Consider the following 19,185-nt stretch of genomic DNA (forward strand, 5'->3'; position numbering starts at 1 on the left):
GCTGTTGCCTCAGTTCTGCAGGATTCTCTCAGTGTGCAGTCATGGAAAAAGGGAAACTGGTCCCATTAAACAGATAATTAGCTGCATATTGGGAAACCTGGCGTCCACATGCTGCTCATCACAGTGTACAGTCCAGGCTGCAGCTTATCGTGTTCTTACAGATTTGCACTGTGTCTGAAACACAGTTTGTGAAACACTTTTCTCAAAGCTGTAAACACAGAACCACCAAAAAAACTACACACTTTTATCTGCACTCAGAACTAAGCACTGTTTTACAATGCTACACAAAGTCAATCAACATGAAAACACCGCTCATCATTCATCACGCACTACACAGAAAATGGAAACACTGTGTTCCACAAATGTTTATAGGACGAATCTCCTTGTTGTTTACAACTACTTCCGGGTATCTATCTCATTTTTCATGTCACTATATCGCCGTTTAGACTGAAACCAATGATTGGACAAACATTACTATTTCTGTGTGCACATTTTTGTAATTAGTCATGGTTATCATAGATTAGCCGGGCTAACCGTTACCTGTTTAACTTTAATAACTCAGTGACTCAATAAACGGTCCATGAAAAAATATTTTCTCCAGCGGATATCTGAGTTACAACATGACTGAGCTAACTGGAGTAGTAGGGGTGGGAGAAAAAATCGATTCACATAGATATCGTGATATCTTTTTTGACGATTTTTAAATCGATTTTTTTTTTTGAAATTTTTTTAATATTGTGCAATGTGTATTTGTTAGCCTCTTTTACATACAGAGAGTACAGGCTTTGAAAAGGGCTTAAGTTCACTTTATAATGGAGTATGTTAATTTATAGGCTCCTACAGTATTTGTGTGCAGATAAATGTTAAAAATGCTAAAGACTAAAAATCGAGAGAATCTGAAATATCGTAGAATCGCAATTTAAATCAAATCGCCATCCCAAAAATCGTAGAAGAATCGAATCGGGAGAAAAGCATATTGTCCCAGCCCTATGGAGTAGTTTCATGTCGTGTCCGACAACGGGAGGGTTTTGACAGCTGACATCCTGATGTTAGTTTAGCTACGGCTGTTAGCTTAGCTACCGCCGTTAGCTTAGCTACGGCTGTTAGCTGTCCCTGTCAGCTGAGCCACTGATGCTTTCTAGACACCATGATTCCTCCAAACTGAATAAATACAACACATAGCAACACAAAACACACATAGAGAAATAGTAATGTTTCTTCAATCATTTCAGATTTGTCTAAACGGTGATAGGGCGTGAAAAATATGATATAGAGCTAAACTCTCGTTCGTTACTATTGATCTCATTCAAATTACCTGCAGGTTTTCAACCCGGAAGGAGATTCGGTCTATTCTTCAAAAAAAGTCTGTTGCAACTACTGTGAGTAATAAAATTATTGACTGTCAGTATTCACCAATAAAGCAAGAAAGGACAAAGACAAATTCAAGACAGCCTCAGAATCATCTTAAATGTCACAAACACACACACACAGTTCATGAGCGGAGGAGAGTTATCACTTGTAAACATGATTATGTGTGCATGTGCGTGTGTCTGGGTGTGTGTGTGTGTGATGTATAGAGACGTGTGCTCTGACAGTGTGAGCGCTGCTGCTGTTGGGTTCAGATTTAATTGGAGTGATGACATTCACTTCTCGCTGCTGAACGCTGCAGACAGACGCTGACGTCTCTGGTTACTCTGCTATTCTCTGTCTCGCTTCATCTGATTAATGTGAGGATTATGAGAATTCATCATCAAAGGTGTTTATCAAGTAAAAAATACCAAACATCACTGGCTGCTGTAATGTAAGTTTTACAGCATCCCACAGTGTGACGCTCCTGGCAGTCACATCAAGAACCGACTCAGCAAGGCTAGAAACATCTTCCAATAAAACCTAATGTCTGAAAGTCGGCTCAGGACAGCTCCGACGGCGGGCCGAGGCCGCACCACAACCACGTCTGGTACATCCTGTTATCTGGCTCGGAATGTTGGAGGATGACAGAAATCTACTTCTATAAATATTGTGATCCTTCCTCTGGTCCTGAAGCATCCCCAACCAACATCTACTCACCCAGCAAGCAGGACAACATGGCTGCCATCATCACTAGCAGGCCATGGAGAGCTCTTCACTGGACACCAGATGGGAAATGTAAAAGAGGCAGACCCAAAACCTAGTGGAGCTGAAGACCCTTCCACACCTGGGGCACTGACACTGACAGGAGAGTTGATCCTTGCTGCTGCCCAGTAACTGACTTCAACCCCATTAACATGAAGACGATGTGTCAGCTTCTTCAAATTTGACCCATATGTTCACTTACATTCAAGGTCACATTGATTTCATAAAACATATTTTTGGCCTCTTGAATGTGATAACTCAAATCCACCTTGAGGGAATTAGTTAAGAATTTGGCAACATTTACTTAAAGCAGATAACAGCGGCACGGCCGTTTCGGCTAATGCTGTGTTCAAGGCAGGCTTTTGAAACCGTAAGTTACAGCTTCAAGTCACAACTACGACTTGGTAGCGTTCCAGGTAACCCGTAGCTCGTGTTTTTACCGTCCTGTTGTCTGTGAAAGTTCCCTATAACGGCCACTCGTAACTTCCGACCCGTGAACTCGTACCAGATCGAACTGGTATGACTTCACAGGAAGGAAAAACACAAAGTACGAGTTTCCTTGAACGCACCATGAGTTAGCAGCCCCCGCCCTTGTCAGGCATCAATTGGTCCTCGTGCTACGTCACCACATTCACGCGCATCCCTTGGCTGCACACACAGCCCTTCATGCCGTTCTCTCCCCTCATTGGATAACACTTGTATCCCACAAGGAAAATTTTCTCCTCGGGTTACAGCAGAGCAGAGTGACGGAGAGACTCGTGTTTAGGCTGAAATACTTCATGTAAGTGATTGCTGACGGAAAATAGGACTATTTAGGACTTATATTAACAAAAACATTCCACTGATATCTGCTTTAAAGCTGTACAGAAGAGAAAATTGAATTTGATTCCACTGTGGGTCTTAACATTAGTGTAATAACTCATCTATCAGACGATGTAGCCCAAACTTTCTGCAAAATTATATTTTCCAGTAAATCCGGGTTGAAAATGTCGGGTTTTTTTCACATTGGATAATGCAGGCGCACGAATTATGCGTCACCCTGCTCACAATTCACCAGCCACTGATATTGGATCTGTCATCCGTCAATCAAACGTCTGAGACACACACACCGAGCTCGGTCTCGCCCCAAACATTGAATATCCCGCCCGCTCGATAACGACAACTCAGCATGACAAACAGGACAAACGGCCATTTCTGAACACCTTTAATGGAAAAACGCCTCCAGAGCTCAGGAACACGTACCGCTTGTTCGGTGTTTGTCCCCACCACAAAATTAACTTAACATTATCCTAAGGAAGAATGACGAAAAAAACGTTGATAAACTATGACAAAATAGGCAGCCGAAACAGTGTGCACGGCGCAGAGCTTCTGCCGGAGCCGACTGGCAACAATGTAGCTTCGATTAAAGAGTTCTCAGCCCAGAGCGGGCGCTGCGCGCGTCCTCGCGGCCGCTTGGCTGGTCACACAGGGAGCTGCTTCTCTCTCTCCTCGCCGGTAAAACATCAACCACTCGTCTGTACTCGGTTTTCCACACACACAGGTCTGTCCCTAGCTCTGTATGTATGGATGTGTGTGTGTGTGTCTCGTGTGCAGACGCAACTGACAAATATTTATAGACGGACAAGCAACAACTTCATTACCGGTAATCATCATTTTATTTTGAAAATTGACCGGATTCTCTCGCCTTTTCTGTGCCCGACTTCCTGTCTGGTACGATCCGTCTATCCAGCTTGACAACGGCGCTCACGGCTCGCGTGAAAAATAGAACAGACGCCGAACTGAAGGGCTGCAGCGCACGAGCCTCCACGCGGGGTCGATTGTACCGGATGAGACAGCACCCGGTATATGCTTAATGTTTGGGTGCAAAGTCACTGTTAAAGAAATCAACATCTAATCTGTCCCTTCAAAATAAAGTTTGTAACGTGTCTGTTTGGAGCAGCTGCTGTTTCTCACTCACTCTCGATGCGCATAGATGTTAAAAAAAATAAATAAAAAGGAAAAAACACAGATGCGCAAATTGAAATGACCTACTGTAGTGTAGTCTAACAATTCAATGACCACAGCTGATCACCAGCTTGTCATGCTCCACCTTTCACGTCTCTAAACACAACTACCGGCTTCTTCTTCTTTTTCTTTTTTTTGCTGCGGTCCGGCGGAGAATTAAAAAAAAAAAGAAAATGCTCATGAGTCCAGCCGCATCGGGTCCAGGGTCCACGCTTAAACACTTAAACACTGGTCGGACCTGGTCGGGTCTTTGCTCATTTATTTGCTCAAACTTGGAGCCAGACCCGGTCCAGTAGGAGACCAGAGTCTGGTTGAGAACGGTAGTCTATGACGGTCTGGGAAACGGTGTCAGCCAGGTGCGGTGCGGTGCGGCGGCGGCGGGGGGGGGGGGGGAGGGGGGGTGCGCATATGGTCATTGTCCCCACCACTTTTCAAAGTAAACTGACGCCCTTGCACATTGGGATTACATTGGGTCGCTCTGCGAAGGTGTTGCCTTGGCGGCACGACCTCATGTCATCCTAATGTAAGAGGAGGGAGGGAGGGACAGATGGCAGTTTGACTGACGCATCACGATCCAACTGACTTGAACGTGGTGTTCAAAATGATTGCATGGTGTTTTCACAGGTGACTGACTTTTTTCATTTTTGTGAAAAAGCATTCAATTAATTTGTTGCAGTCAGGGTGTGAAGAGAATTTCAAGCAATTTAGTAAAAAAAAATATTCCAGAATAAGATCTCCAACCCTACCTTTAAACTCAATTCTCAATGTTGGTGGTAAAAGGTCAAAGGTGACGGTCACCATGGCCTGATAAAACATGAATTTGACCAGAACTCAGTAATCATTACACTAATTATGACACAATTAAACTCAAATATCCATATGTATAAAATTAAGTATTACATTTTATATGTAAATGGTCAAAAGTCAACTTGACTGTGACATGATGATGAAAGGGAGATCGTTTCCTGCCATTGGCTGGTTGGTGTAGACATATAACCACAAGGCAGTAAATCTTATTTAAAGTGTTAAAAAAAACACCAATAATATTTAGATATATTATTACACGTCTCAAAAAATCAGAATGATAATGCTAACATTGGCTATGAAGCAATAGGCTGTAGCTCCGTTCAACTGGAGCTGATGAGTTTGTGCTGCAGCTCATCTCCCTAACGTCATGTGACCCAGGCTGATGATGAACCACTAACATATACAGCATCTTCACGTCTACGTCACACAGAGCCCGTCTGTCTCTGAGGCTCAGCTGGTCTGAGTCAGAAGAACCCACGTCGTCGTCGTCGTTGTGGGGAATCTGTCGTCACGTGTCGGAGCTCCATTGTTGTGTATTTACAACGTGGCTGTCGAGCCAGCGCCACTAAATGTAGGACCTCGGTTATTTCTCCCCAAACTGCTGCTGGCTCGACTCTTTACGTCTGGTGCAAAAGGGAAGACAAACTAATAACAACTCCTCCACTTCACATTGTCCTGTGTTCAACCTGAGACAGTGACATCACACAACCAGAGGCTCCTTCATCTCTTATCTTGGGGGTGGTGGGGGGGGGTTACACAAACGAAACAAATCCAATTAACCAGCGTCTCTGGAAACTTCACTTTCAGGCTGAGAGACTCCACATGACATTAAATATTTGTTTACAAGAACGCCATCGTGCACGTGTTACAGCATCAGCAGCACAGAGCACAGAGATCCAACCTCCTCCTCTGTCTTTGTGTGTGTGTGTGTGTGTGTGCGTGTGCGTGTTGTGTTTCTGCAGCGCGTGACGACAGCGCTCCACAACCTGAATGTGAACCGATGATTGTGTCTAAAAAAGACAGAAAGAGAGACAGAGAGAGAGAGAGAGAGGAGGCTGGAGACAGGCAGCGCTCCGGGGGATGAGAGAGCGACGCAGACACAGAGAGCCAGAGGAGTGAGTGAGGCATGAAGAGCACGTAGTGAAGTAGTGAAGTAGTGAAGGAGGCAGAGGAGGAATAATCCTTATTAAGGTAATTAGTGTTTCAGGAGACAAAGAGTAATTAAACAGAAACAGGCTGTAAACTGTTTCTGTGCTGGCTAAATATAACTCAAGACTACATGATGTTACTGTGTGTGTGTGTGTGTGTAAAGTCTGTGCGCTTGTATGTGAGTGTGTGTGTGTGTGTGTGTGTGTGTGTGTGTGTGTGTGTGTGTGTGTGTGTGTGTGTGTGTGGGTGCATTAGACAGCGGTGGTGTGTTTACAATAAGATCAAGAGAATGCTTGGCAGGACGTCAGCCTTGTAAAGCCCCAGGATTCCACATGGAAAACACACACACACACACACACACACAGAATGAAGTGGAACAAAGAGGATTTCTACCTGACGAAGTTTGTTCTTCATCACTTTTCATCTGTTTCTTCCTCTCTGTCTTTCTCTGCTGCACATTTTTCATCCCCACTCCAGCTCCTTTGTGCCTGCTCTCCAGGGACTAGAAGGTGTGTGTGTGTCTGTGTGTTGTGTGTGTGTGTGTGTGTGTGTGTGTGTGTGTGTGTGTGTGTCTGTTGTGTGTGTGTGTGTGTTGTGTGTTGTGTGTGTGTGTGTGTGTGTGTGTGTGTTGTGTGTGTCTGTGTCTCTGTGTGTGTGCACCGATTAACCCTAACAATTCACCGCCGCACTGCACCATTAAAACCCATTAAAACCATCAAAATCTAATGCTATTACATCTGCAATTAAATGAACCACTTCCATTGCTGTTAACTCATTGAACTGTTTCACTGGTACAACACCTGAACACACCGCAGCATCCACAGCAGGAACATCATTCAGTAACGCGGTGCTGTAGTGGTGGGACTCAAACATCAACAGTAGAGCTGCAACAATTAATCGATTAATCGAACAATAATCCGATTATTAAATTAACTGCAACTATTTTGATAATCGAATCAAGTTTTTTAAGAAAAAAAAGTATATGTATGACAATAAACTGAGTCTCTCTTTGGTTTGTGGACAAGACATTTGAGGACGTCGTCTGGTGGTTTGAGAAACATTGATTGACATTTTTTAACATTTAATTGAGCAAACAACTAATCGATTTATTGTTTAAATATTCAACAGATTAATCGATAATGAAAATAATTGTAAATTGCAGCCCTAATCAACAGTGCAAAATTGAAAGGGATAGTTCAACATTTTGGCAAATTGGCCCATTGCCATAATCCCTTTAGTCATAGCAGTAGGTTTGTTACCTTTATTTGTTGGTGCAAGCTATTTTTAGAACGGCAAAGCCGAGCTGCAAGCAGCTCAGAGCTACGCTATGGAGGCTCATGGGATTTCTTGGTGGCCCTCATCAAACTCATCAAATACACAATCCAACAACTCCAAAACGCTCTGGTGGACAAGTTGTGACCTGCACATTCACCACGCATTCACCACGCTATGAGATAATAACAGAACGTGACCAGACAGAGTTTTTCAGCAAGCAGACTCTGTATTTACTAGGGATGCAACGGTTCTCGGTAAAATACCGAACCGTTCGGTACGGCCTGCTGGTGGAGCAATACGCTCTTGGACCGCGGTATTTCAGATTCAGCTTCCATCAGCTCTTACTGCTTTACAGGCAGCTGTGCCGTGTATGTGTGTGCCTGGCCGTTTAAGGCGAAAGCCCGCCCCCGCGAGTCGATGTCCAATCACTGTTGAGCCTCCACACACTCACAGTGACTCCCCCCCTGCAACTGAAAGTGCAGCAGCTCAGCCTCACACACAGAAGAGGGAAAAAAAAAAAAAAAAAGAAAACAAACAGGCGGCGGCATGAGCGGTCGCTGATCGCAATCGCGGGGGAAATTAATTAGTTATTAGCGCGATTTAGCACATTTAGCTTTTATTAGAGTTCCAGCACAACTCTGTCCATGCACACTGCATGTGTGTGGTCGCGTATCCGCATGTCCGCGCGCGATAGAGAGACCGAGGTCGAGCAGGAGTTGACTGACAGGGATGAGAGGTGGTGAAAGGCTGTTTAAAAAAAACACAATAGACTAACTCCTTCTTTCCCAGTGAGAGACTGTGGCTGCAGCATAGAGACGGTCTTCCATGACGGCAGTATAGCACCATCTCTGTTTGAAAGCTGCTTCAGAGTGTTCATCATGAAAGACTAAAGGAGTGTGCAGAGGGAGGAGCTAGAGGCTGTTCACAGACAGTTCAGGTGTGTGTGTGTGTGTGTGTGTGAGTGAGAGTGAGAGAGATAGAGAGAGAGGAGAGCTGTATTAGAAATATTATAAATTATAAACATTATTTTGGGAGAAAAAAAAAGTTCTCTGCACAAAACACATACCGAAACCGTACCGAGAACCGTGGCCAAAAACCGAGGTACATATCGTACCGTGGGCTACCTGTACCGTTGCACCCCTAGTATTTACCTCGAAAACAACTCTGTCTGGTCACGTTCTGTTATGGAAGGAAACCAAGAAATCCCATTAGCCTCCATAGCGTAGCTCTGAGCAGCTCACGGCTCTGCTCCGCCGTTCTAAAAATAGCTTGCACGACAAATAAAGGTAACGAACCTACTGCTATGACTATAGGGATTATGGCAATGGGCCAATTTGCCAAAATGTTGAACTATCCCTTTAAGTCTAACAAAGGCTACCTCACTACTTCGGGAAACTAAGGTCTCTTTGAATATTGCTATGCTGTCTCTTCAAATGTCTGAAGCAGTGACAGCAGTTGGTGCTGACATGTCTATGAATAAACTGGAAGAATTAGTCAGATTAGCAAATACTCAAGGTCCCAAGAACTTCTAATGGTAAAATGAAACATAAGAAGTGGAAGTGTCAAGTGTAACAACAAAGTACCAACTCTTTAACGTATCATAAGATACAGAAAACTAGCAGCAAAGGTAGGAACATCATCACATCATGTCCTGCAGCTGTTGCTGCTAAAAGTCCCGAGCAGTACGGGTCAAGATCTAAATGGTAAAGTGTTCTACGTCATGTTTACCTTTTATAACCTGACTCTACTCCTCTGCTAACACATGTGTAATGAATCAGCTGCATGACAACACAACTCCAGTGGTCCCAGTGAGCTTCCCTGAGGTGCACCACGAATGAATCAGAGACTCATGTGGCAAAACGCCTAATTTAGTTCAACATGACGTGACATCTCTGGACTGTCTACTGTCCAATGAAGACATTTAGATTTGGCCATTGAAGAAAAACCAAACAAGCATTAGGATGAGTTAGAGTACACACAGTTCAGAAGCCAATAAGAATCAAACACCACATATCAAACAGTGCAGATAGGCTGTTGTAACATCAACTCAACAAACATATTAAAGCTCCACAGCCTCTCACCTGGTTCAGTGCAGTTCTTCACGGGCTCAGAGTACAGCTTGGACTCGTTGTCATAGATCTCCTGTAGGAGGTGACGACTATCCCACCTCGCCTCCTCCACAACCATGGAGCTGGACACGTCATACCCTGAGAGTCAGAGGAAGACACAGAAGACAATTAGATGGTCACATGATGAGACCAGAAGGAAGGCATTCGAGGGCAGACAGGCAGAAGGTTCATAAAAACAGTTTCATATCACACACAAGCTGTGTCCCAATTCAGGGGCTGCAGCCTTCGGAGGACCCAGCCTACGCGGCCTCCGGAGGCAACAGCTTTGGAGACGGCCGCATCAACGGTCGGTAAATGGGACGGTCTAGCCTTCAGAGCATTTCCTGATCCCAACGTAAACAACAGCCGAACGTTAAACATTTAAAAGTGGCGCTTGCAACGGCTCTACCGCTCCTCCGCCCCTCGCTTTTTTTTTTTTTTAAAGAAGTAGAATCAATACAAGGGCAGTTATCATTAATATACTAATAAACAAACCATTGAACAGCAGCCAGGGGGGTAGGCTATTAACTCATTGAGTGCCGCGCTCCTTTCCAAAGTTTTAGTCAAGTGTACCGGCAATCTAGACCATTTTTGACGATTTTTGTAGAGCCATAGTGTCTTCTATATTATTGCCACCAACACATACTGTGGCTCATTTGAAAGGTGAAACTTTATGCTTCAAATGGCCACAAACCGTTTGTTTCTACGTGCCTCCGTTCCTGAGAAAACTCAAGCTAAACATGGCTGGGTTTCACCAAAATCCCTGCTTTTTTTCTAGAAAAGGAGATACAGCGAGTTATGATAAAAACTTCCAGATTATGAGCTGTCATGAGACTTTGATCGTCATCTATTTCAGTTCTGCTCATCGTAGAGTCCCCAAATTTACACATCAGGTGTGTTTGAGTGTCTATTTTCATAATTTAAAAAAAAAGCAAAAAACGTAAAATCTCGTTTTTGGCACTCAACGCATGGGAACGAAAAACGAGAAATTACGTGGTTGGCACTCAATGAGTTAAGTGAATAGAGAATAAAGAGCACAAGTACTGTGTTTTCATAGCTTTCTTATTAAAAGTTGTCACACACAGATGCTTTGCCTCCGCTCCTCACATGTGCGGCCAGCAGGGTTACCGTGGCTACAGCACAGAGCTGTTACCGTTCAATAGCTAGCGGGCTAGGTTGCTAATAACAACGGTGCGCAAAGCATCTTGGGATACGGGAGGCCGCGAAGGATAGTAGCGGTGCATCCTCCGAATGCAGGGGAAAGGAGGACGCATTTGGAGGAGCCTTCCAATTTGGAGGAATTGGGACAGGACAGCCTTCGCGCAGCGCTGTGACGTCATCGGCCTTCAAATGCGAAGGATGCAGCCCCTGAATTGGGACACAGCTAAAGAGTGTCTGATTGGCAGACTGGAGAAGTGGGTGGGAATCTGTGGTGTTGCTTTAAAATGGTTCAGGTCCCATCTACCTACCGGGGTCAACCTGCTAACAAAAGCCAAATGACTTTTCAACCACTGAGGACACACACGACTACAAAGAGCAACGTCATAACACGCGCACAGACACACTCAATAAAGGAAGAGTGGGTAAAAGCGATCTGTCACATCTCATCCCGGGGCTGGGACTGCTGAAAAAGTGTTGAAGCCTCAGTGTGAGACGCACTCTTTCATCCTTGAGCGCGGCGGAGCTGCAGTGTTTCTGGTTTGAGAGCACTTGGACAGGTGACAGGCCCGTCTACCGTCTCTGTGCTCTCAAGTGTTACAGCGGGAAAAGGGGAGAAAATTAACAGCTTTGCCCAGGTGTTGTGTTTCCACCGATGCTGATCAGAGGCGACTGGAGCCAGAGCCAATAAATACCAGTGTCTGCTGCACAGTCATTTGACCCAAGTGTGAATTCCAATTAAACCCTTCATCATTGCCAGCTTCACGCTCAGGAAACTTTTATCTTCTTCATTTCTTCACAACACCAATTTTTTGTTGTTTATACTATTTTTTATACTTTTAAAAGGGGGGGGGGGGGGTTCCATTATTATCTCATAGCGTGGTGAATGTGCAGGTCACAACTTGTTCACCAGAGTGTTTTGGAGTTGTTAGATTGTGTATTTGATGAGTTTGATGAGGAAAACCAAGAAATCCCATGAGCCTCCATAGCGTAGCTCTGAGCAGCTCACGGCTCCGCTCCGCCGTTCGAAAAATAGCTTGCACCGACAATTAAAGGTAACAAACCTACTGCTATGACTATAGGGATTATGGCAATGGGCCAATTTGCCAAAATGTTGAACTATCCCTTTAAGTCTAACAAAGGCTACCTCACTACTTCGGGAAATGAAGGTCTCTTTGAATATTGCTATGCTGTCTCTTCAAATGTCTGAAGCAGTGACAGCAGTTGGTGCTGACATGTCTATGAATAAACTATATACAATTTTTTATACTTTCGGGGGGGGGGGGTTGTAAAAAAAACAAAACATGGGCAGCATCAATGCAACTCTTTAGGTAGGGGTACAATATGATGTGACAAAATAATTCAAATGCTAACCATGTAGTGACCTTATTGACACAAAATAAATAACAATGAAAAGGAGAGAAGAAAAAGAAAAGGTAGATAAATATGCACACATTTTGCTCGCTGCCATGCAGATTTTTAGGAGGTATCTGTCTTTTTTTGGTAGTTCTATGTCCATATACCCAGGTAGAATGATAGGTGAAGACTTCTCTGATAATACTTTGAACTCCTTCCCAGAAGGTTTTAAGAATGGGACAGCTCCAGAATATGTGATGCTGTAGCGGTGATTTCTGCGTTAACTATATTTGTCCAGTTTTCAGATGTAATTACAGTTCCTAATTCTTTTTTTCCATTTCGCCTTGTAGAATAAATATATCATATTTTGTGTGATCTTTTAATTTTCATTTTGATTTGTTTGGATGTTTTATATTTAACTAACAAGAAGAAGAAACATCATATACTAGTATTATTATATTAGTATTAGTATTATTTAACAGATGAACAGTGACTTCATCCTCTGAACAGCTATATAATGTGATCCACAGTTCACTGACTCGTGAACAGTGTGAACTCTGATCCGACGAGACGTGCAGCCTGCTAGCAGCTACCCACCTCTGACCCATCTTATTTCCCACCATGCAACGGGGCCTAAACTGAGGTGCAGAGCATGCCAGGGCATCTATAAATAGAGCCACCCTCTGCTATATTTAGAAAACAAAGAACCACGCCACAAGCGCAGTTTCCCCTTTGTATCTATTGTTCATCTGATCCAACTGCCCCCACCCTCCAAAAACAAAAAACATCACTGATCTGATCAATACTGATTGATCAGCTGGCCGTTGACACTTATTTACAGTTCCAATCTCAAGGACAAGTTGTGACCTGCACATTTGCCACACTATAAAATTATAACCTACGTAACATTAAGACACATGAAGCAAATACTACTGTAACATTCCATTATTATCTCATAGTGTGGTGAATGTGCAGGTCACAACTTGTCCACAAGTGTGTTTTGGAGTTGTTGGATTGTGTATTTAGTTTGATGAGGGAAACATGGAAATACCATGCACCTCCGTCTCTGCCCCGCCGATCTAAAAACAGATTGCACCGACATTTAAAGGTAATGAACCTACCCCTAAAACTATAGGGATTCTGGCAATAGGCGAGTTTGCCAAAATGAAATATCCCTTTAAAGGGACAACAAGGAATTTTGGAAAAGCGAAGTGTTTTCACACTACATTTATGAGCCTCCGCACACCGTGAAATTCTTTGACCGGCGCAAGACAGACTCATGTTTTCATTCATCAAGAATTAAAGTCAGAGGTTGGAAGACGATCACATACCGTCGTAGTTTCCACCATAAACGGCGATTCGGTGGCGTTATTCTCATGACCAGAAGTAAAGAAACGCTGGTCGGCTCGCCCAGCATTTCCACCACCACTAATAATAACAAAATAACCATAGAGACAAAACCATAGATTTATCTAAAATTTGCCCATTAACAAGTGTGGGTAACATAGATTCATCCACATTAATGTGACGCCTGATTTCCACCGGGGCCGTCAGCGCCGCGGAACGTCAGCGTCGCGGTTTTGCTCCGTCCTCTGCCCGGCGTCAATCCCCACCGGACGTGTTACGGCAGCGCAGCGCTGCCTTGCGAGCCAGCCGTATTCACGCGAGAATACGGAACGTACACGAGATCGTTGCTCTTGATACAGTGTAGAGCGGTTGATATTAACAAAGTGGCGACAGCTTTTGATGTTTCACTATTTTAATTTATTTACAGCTGGCAGCACCTTTACTTTGAAAGTCCAGTGGAGCTGGATCAGAACGGAGCGTTTGTACGGAGGGAGAGATCAGCTGATCCGCTGCTGTTTACTTTCTCTCTGAGCGTCTCCGCCGAGAGTTGTCTCCGCCTCCTCACCCGTTGAGCTGAGCGTCAGGAGCTCATTATATATTAGGCTATATATATTTTATTTTATATAGCCTACAGTCAGTCACCACCTTTATACAGTATGGTCACCACTGAAAGAAGTTGTCCGCTCGCAGCAGGACAGACAATCAGATGGATAATCAGTAAAGTTAATAACTTCACTTAATGTGGCCATGAATAAATTAATTCCAGTGTTTTGCCTGTTATATATCAGTGTTGCCCAAACGCAAATCTTGAATAAGTCTCCGCTGTTTTCACATTTAAAAAGGTCTTTGTTGTCTTTGTACAGAGGCAATATGAGATTTGCTTGTAGTGCAGCACCTAAAAAAACCTCACTGTAACCTATTCAGCCTCGCTTCCAATAAAACACACACTCGCGTTATAATTGCGATCAGTGGAATATATAACAATATAAAACACAATTTAAAATGAGAGTTGATGTTGCTAGTTTATTTAGTTTAAATGGATAAAGCTTCATATAATAGCGCAAGAGCTGTCAGAAAAATTAAAAGCAGCCTCCTCTCGTCGTATTTGCAGCAACACTGTTGCTTCAGGCTGCGATCGTGCCCCTGATATGAACACGCACAGACCATAAAGATGAGAGCCGGACTTAACAAACCGACTTGAGGTTTTGTTGAGCTGGAAGATGAACACAAAGCCTGGCCATGTTGAGCCTCCTTCGCAGTACAGTTTTCCATGACGACCGCTTCTGCACCTAGTCCAACACAGCTGACTTTTATTCTCCGACGTAATGTTGTTGTGAAGTTAGATGACGTGCATGTTGTGTTTTATTTTGAAAGGGAGCGGAAGTGTTTTACTTTGATACAGTGTCTGACTTCCTGTCTGGTGCGATCGGCTCTGTTGAGCTTGACGCGATTTAGCAACGGGAGCGTCAAAAATAGAAGTGCTACGGATTGATAGCGCTGCGGCGCGGAGAGCCGCGGCTGGGACGCTGCTGAGACGTGTCGCGGCGCTTCCGGTGGACATATTAATATTGATTAGAGTGGCAGCTATCGGCAGCGGTGACCGCGACGCTGACGTTCCGCGGCGCTGACGGCCTCGGTGGAAATCAGGCGTGAGACTTTTTTATAACCAAATAGAAAGTCGTCGTTGTCCCTTTAAACAAGACTTAAAGGAATAGTTCACCAAAAAATGAAATTCACACGATGCACGCGGACGTGACCGGACTTGCCTATATCACGTTGTTTTGGGTAAACTCTGGACTATATCCCTTCAGGACACTTGGGTTGCTGCTGACGAGCAATGTGGAAGAATATTGAATGGTTTTTGTCTAGTTTTATAGACCTGTTTGTGTCGGCCACGATGCATGCATGAATCACGTGAACGTTAGAGCGTGCCCCAGGCAACTGTTTAGGCTGTAAAAATGTCCTAAATGATGTAGTTTCCAGTAAACTCTGGACTACATCCCTTCAGGACAGTTGGATTGCAGTGGACGAGCAGTGTGGAGGAATATTAAATGGTTTTTGTGTCGTTTTATGGACGTTTTTGTGTCGGGCCCTATTACTCTCATATAAAGTTTTCGTTGGACTACGAACCGGCCTCCCGGGTCTCCAGATGCACTTTGAGTATTCATCAGCATGACGGTCGCTAATGACTGAATTTCATTTTTTAGTGAACTATTACTTTAAACTGGAGAACACTGTGAGGAGCTCACTCTCTGCAGCAGCTGCTCTCTCACTCTACACATAGTTCATATGTTGATTAGTGCAGGTTTACACACATACACTGATACAGACACACAGCTGAGTATGTGTGTGTGTGTGTGTGTGTGTGTGTGTGTGTGTGTGAACACAGCTGAATTCTCCTCCAAACTGTCTCTCCCTCAGTGTCCTATATTGGCCGTCGTCCTATATCTACATGTCTATAGGTCCAAGTCAACCTCATAACGTCACCCAACATGGCCGCTCATCTCTCCTCACTGTCAAGCTTAATTAGCTACTTTATCTTCATTACTGTCCCTTGGCAAAAAAAAAAAAAAAAGTACACGTGTGTATGTGTGACCTAGGTCTGAGTGTATCTGTGCGAGTCTCTGCAGTGCGTGTGCTGTACAGTATGCATTTGTGTATTGCGTATGTGTGTGCGCAGGGCCATGACTGGTCTCTGCTGTGTGTATATCAGTGTGTGCGTACATGTGTGTGTGTCTCCCTGGAGAGAGGAGAATCAGGCCATGAGCACGTGTCTCATTCTATACAACATGCTACACGTGATATCGGCCCCTCATCACAGGACAATAACTAGGTTACTGTTTTCTACCAGTTATTTTACAACACGTGGATCACACACACTCAGTTACACATACATATACATATATATGCTGCAGCTGCGCATGCATAATCTATGAGACTTAGCTAACACCATTAAAAGTCCTCAGCGGAAATCAGACACTGATCATAATCTAACCGATAACTAATAATCAATAGTTGAAGCTCCAGAGGTGAGTTGAGTTGAGAGTCTTTATTGTCATTGTCTTCACTGTCCACTGTTTTCTGTATGATGTTTTCTTCACTTTCTAATTGCTTTATTTTCTCAATGATATTGTATTTGTATTTTGTGAAGCACCTTGTAACCTTGGTTTTGAAAGGTGCTATAGAAATAAAGTTTATTATTATTATTATACTAGATAATGAAATTTTCGTTGGACCCACGGCTTAAAAACATACAGTACAGTAATAAATAGAATAGAAATACAATTTAATAAATCAAAAATATTTGAATAAAAAAATAGAAATGTGACAGAGATGTTTACACAGGTATGGTGGCTGGGGGTGAGGGAGTAATGTGCATTTCCTTAGACATGGTTTCCTCCTATTCTCTGTCCTGTATAATTGTGAATTGTGAATTGAACATCTCCACAGTCTTAGAAAACAAGACGTTTCAAGGAAATCAATAATAAACCAACGCAGCACTGTTCAGATCACTAGAAGCACCACACGTGGTGACTTATCAGTCCAGCTCAAGAAAAGTACATTTGGCCAGTTATCATTCTCTGTTAAAGCAATACATAATTGGAACTCACTTCCCACCCATATCAAAAATACACACACACACACACATACTCCACTTTTACAGCCAAGTTAGAAACATGGCTTGTCGACATGTGATTGTATGTGCTGATGTGTGATTATGTTCTATGTGCTGCTTCTGTATGTTTTGATTATGTGTTGTCTCTGCATGATTGTACTGGTGTTTCACTGTTCTCTATTTATCTTGTCTCCTAGCTGTCCTAACGCTCTCTTTTTAATCAGTGCGCTGTAATATATTGTTTTTGTTTTTTGTTTTGCTTTTTAGGGTGTCATCTGGCCCGGGACTATAGCAGGATATTCCCCAGCCAGCTGCCCTTTTTACTGTTATTGATACAATTGATTAATTGGGATTGTCTTCGACATAATAAACTAATAAACTAAACTAAACTAAACTAAACTAACAATCACAAGCGGCAGCCATGTAGCCCCACTATAACCTGTACTACAGACCCCTCTTCATATGTGTGTGATAATGTGTCTGGTGGGTTTTATGCTTTTGGTGGTGTACATGGTGTGTGTATTGTGTGTCACATGTGAGAAACTATTTCCCTTTGGGACAATAAAGGCATCTCTCTATCTCTAGTTCTAATTATCTTATAAATCTCTGATCTCTTAAAGCAGTGGAGCTTCTCCGCTCACGTGTCAAAGAGAGAAAGCAGCTGTGACTGTGTGTTAGAGTGGATGTGTGAAGATGTGCAGCTGTGGTGATGATGATGATGATGATGATGATGATGATGATGATGATGAATACATTTGGAGATGAAGTGACAGAAGACACCTACACACACACATCTCACAGTGGCCAATAGAATCAGTTCATCTTTTACACCGGTCGGAGAATCAATAATGGATCATAGTGTGTGATCCTCCACACAGTCAGCTGACCGGTCCCCTGATGGACAGCAGCGTGGACGGACACGTCCTCCTCCACTGTGCTTGTACAGTGTATTATGATGAAGTATTTGTCAGTCTGTCTGGGCAACACTGCTGTTTTAATCCCACCACATTACCTTGACAGCTGCAGTCACTCATACTCTGCAGATTAATTCACAAACAAACACATGTAATCCTGTAAACTACACACCAAAGCAGTCAGCCGCACAATTATCCTCCACTCAGATCATCATTAAAGGACAAAGAGCAACTTGTCACACTGCGTCGAAGATTAGAACAAAATGGATTCAGATCAGTGGATCAGGACCTTGTTTCTTCTTCCCCATCCATGTAGTGGACCTGATCTGGTATCAGCCATAAAGAAGTTAATGTTATCAACACCCAATGTATTGAACCCCCAATTTCTTACTCTTCCCACCAGCAAACTGCAACGCTGCCAGAAGACATAGAGTAGATTAAACAGAGAGGATCAACCTGTTAAATCAGAGAGATGTAGCTACTTCAGCTCAGCTCTACAGGATCAGGTTTTTTTAATTGCCCGTTCATTCGGCTGCCACAGTGCGCGTATGTGTCCCCACACTACACGCGCACCTTTTTTTTTTTTTAATTGATCGATCCGCGGACCACTTGTGTGCTGATCACGGATCAGCTATGATCTGTTGCACCACTACTCTGGGCTGTATAGGCTACCCTGCAGCCCCCGCGAGGCGGGGGGGGGGCGCCTGTGAAGCCGGGTTTCCACCGAATCAACGATCGTTGTTTTTTTCTTTTTACCGCAACATATGGTTCATCACAGTGTGTACTGTAAATAGTAAATATCTTGTATGATACCTTGGTCAAAATTATCTGAGAGCTCAAGTCTCCTGGGTTTCCTATTCTTTTGCAGGCTGCTGCTTTGTTTCCCTTTTTCACTCTAAAATTGTAGAAAACCAAAATTGCTTAAAATACTGCAAAACAATGTTTCATGTTTAACTTTATGCCTTTTGGAGACCATTTCATGTTCCACTTGCTCAGATATTTTTATATGCTGCATTTCATTTGAACTCGATTTATATTCAAGAAAGTGAAAGTATAGAATACAGTTGTTAAAGATTGCGTGTGGTGTTTTTAATCATAATTTTTTAAAGAATAATTAGATAAAGTTAGTTAGTTAAAAATGCAGGCGACCCCATTTGAATTCCAGGTGACCCCGTGTGGGGTCCCGACCCCAAGGTTGAAAAACACTGCACTATATACACACAAACTAAGTCTTTCACCCTTCAGATAACAGAATCATACATCGCAACTCACATTCCAACCCTGTGTCTATTCCCAGATTCCTATCCTCAAGAATGGCTGAAATGTAACACACAGGTTA

The 19,185-nt window shown here is 43.4% G+C and overlaps 1 protein-coding gene across 1 annotated transcript in view; it reads right to left on the reverse strand.

Moving 5' to 3' along the window:
* LOC146973900 (sodium/potassium/calcium exchanger 3-like) overlaps positions 1-19,185 on the reverse strand; it is a 118,255-nt gene that overhangs the window by 66,655 nt on the left and 32,415 nt on the right. The window contains exon 2 of the mRNA XM_085800916.1: positions 9,429-9,554. Within this exon, the coding sequence (XP_085657042.1) occupies positions 9,429-9,554 (126 nt within the window). The remainder of the gene's footprint in view (positions 1-9,428; positions 9,555-19,185) is intronic.

The sequence above is a fragment of the Trachurus japonicus genome, chromosome 15 (assembly GCF_045865225.1).
Source record: "Trachurus japonicus isolate A0001 chromosome 15, Traja_1.0".
In the NCBI taxonomy this organism is placed as follows: Eukaryota; Metazoa; Chordata; class Actinopteri; order Carangiformes; family Carangidae; genus Trachurus; species Trachurus japonicus.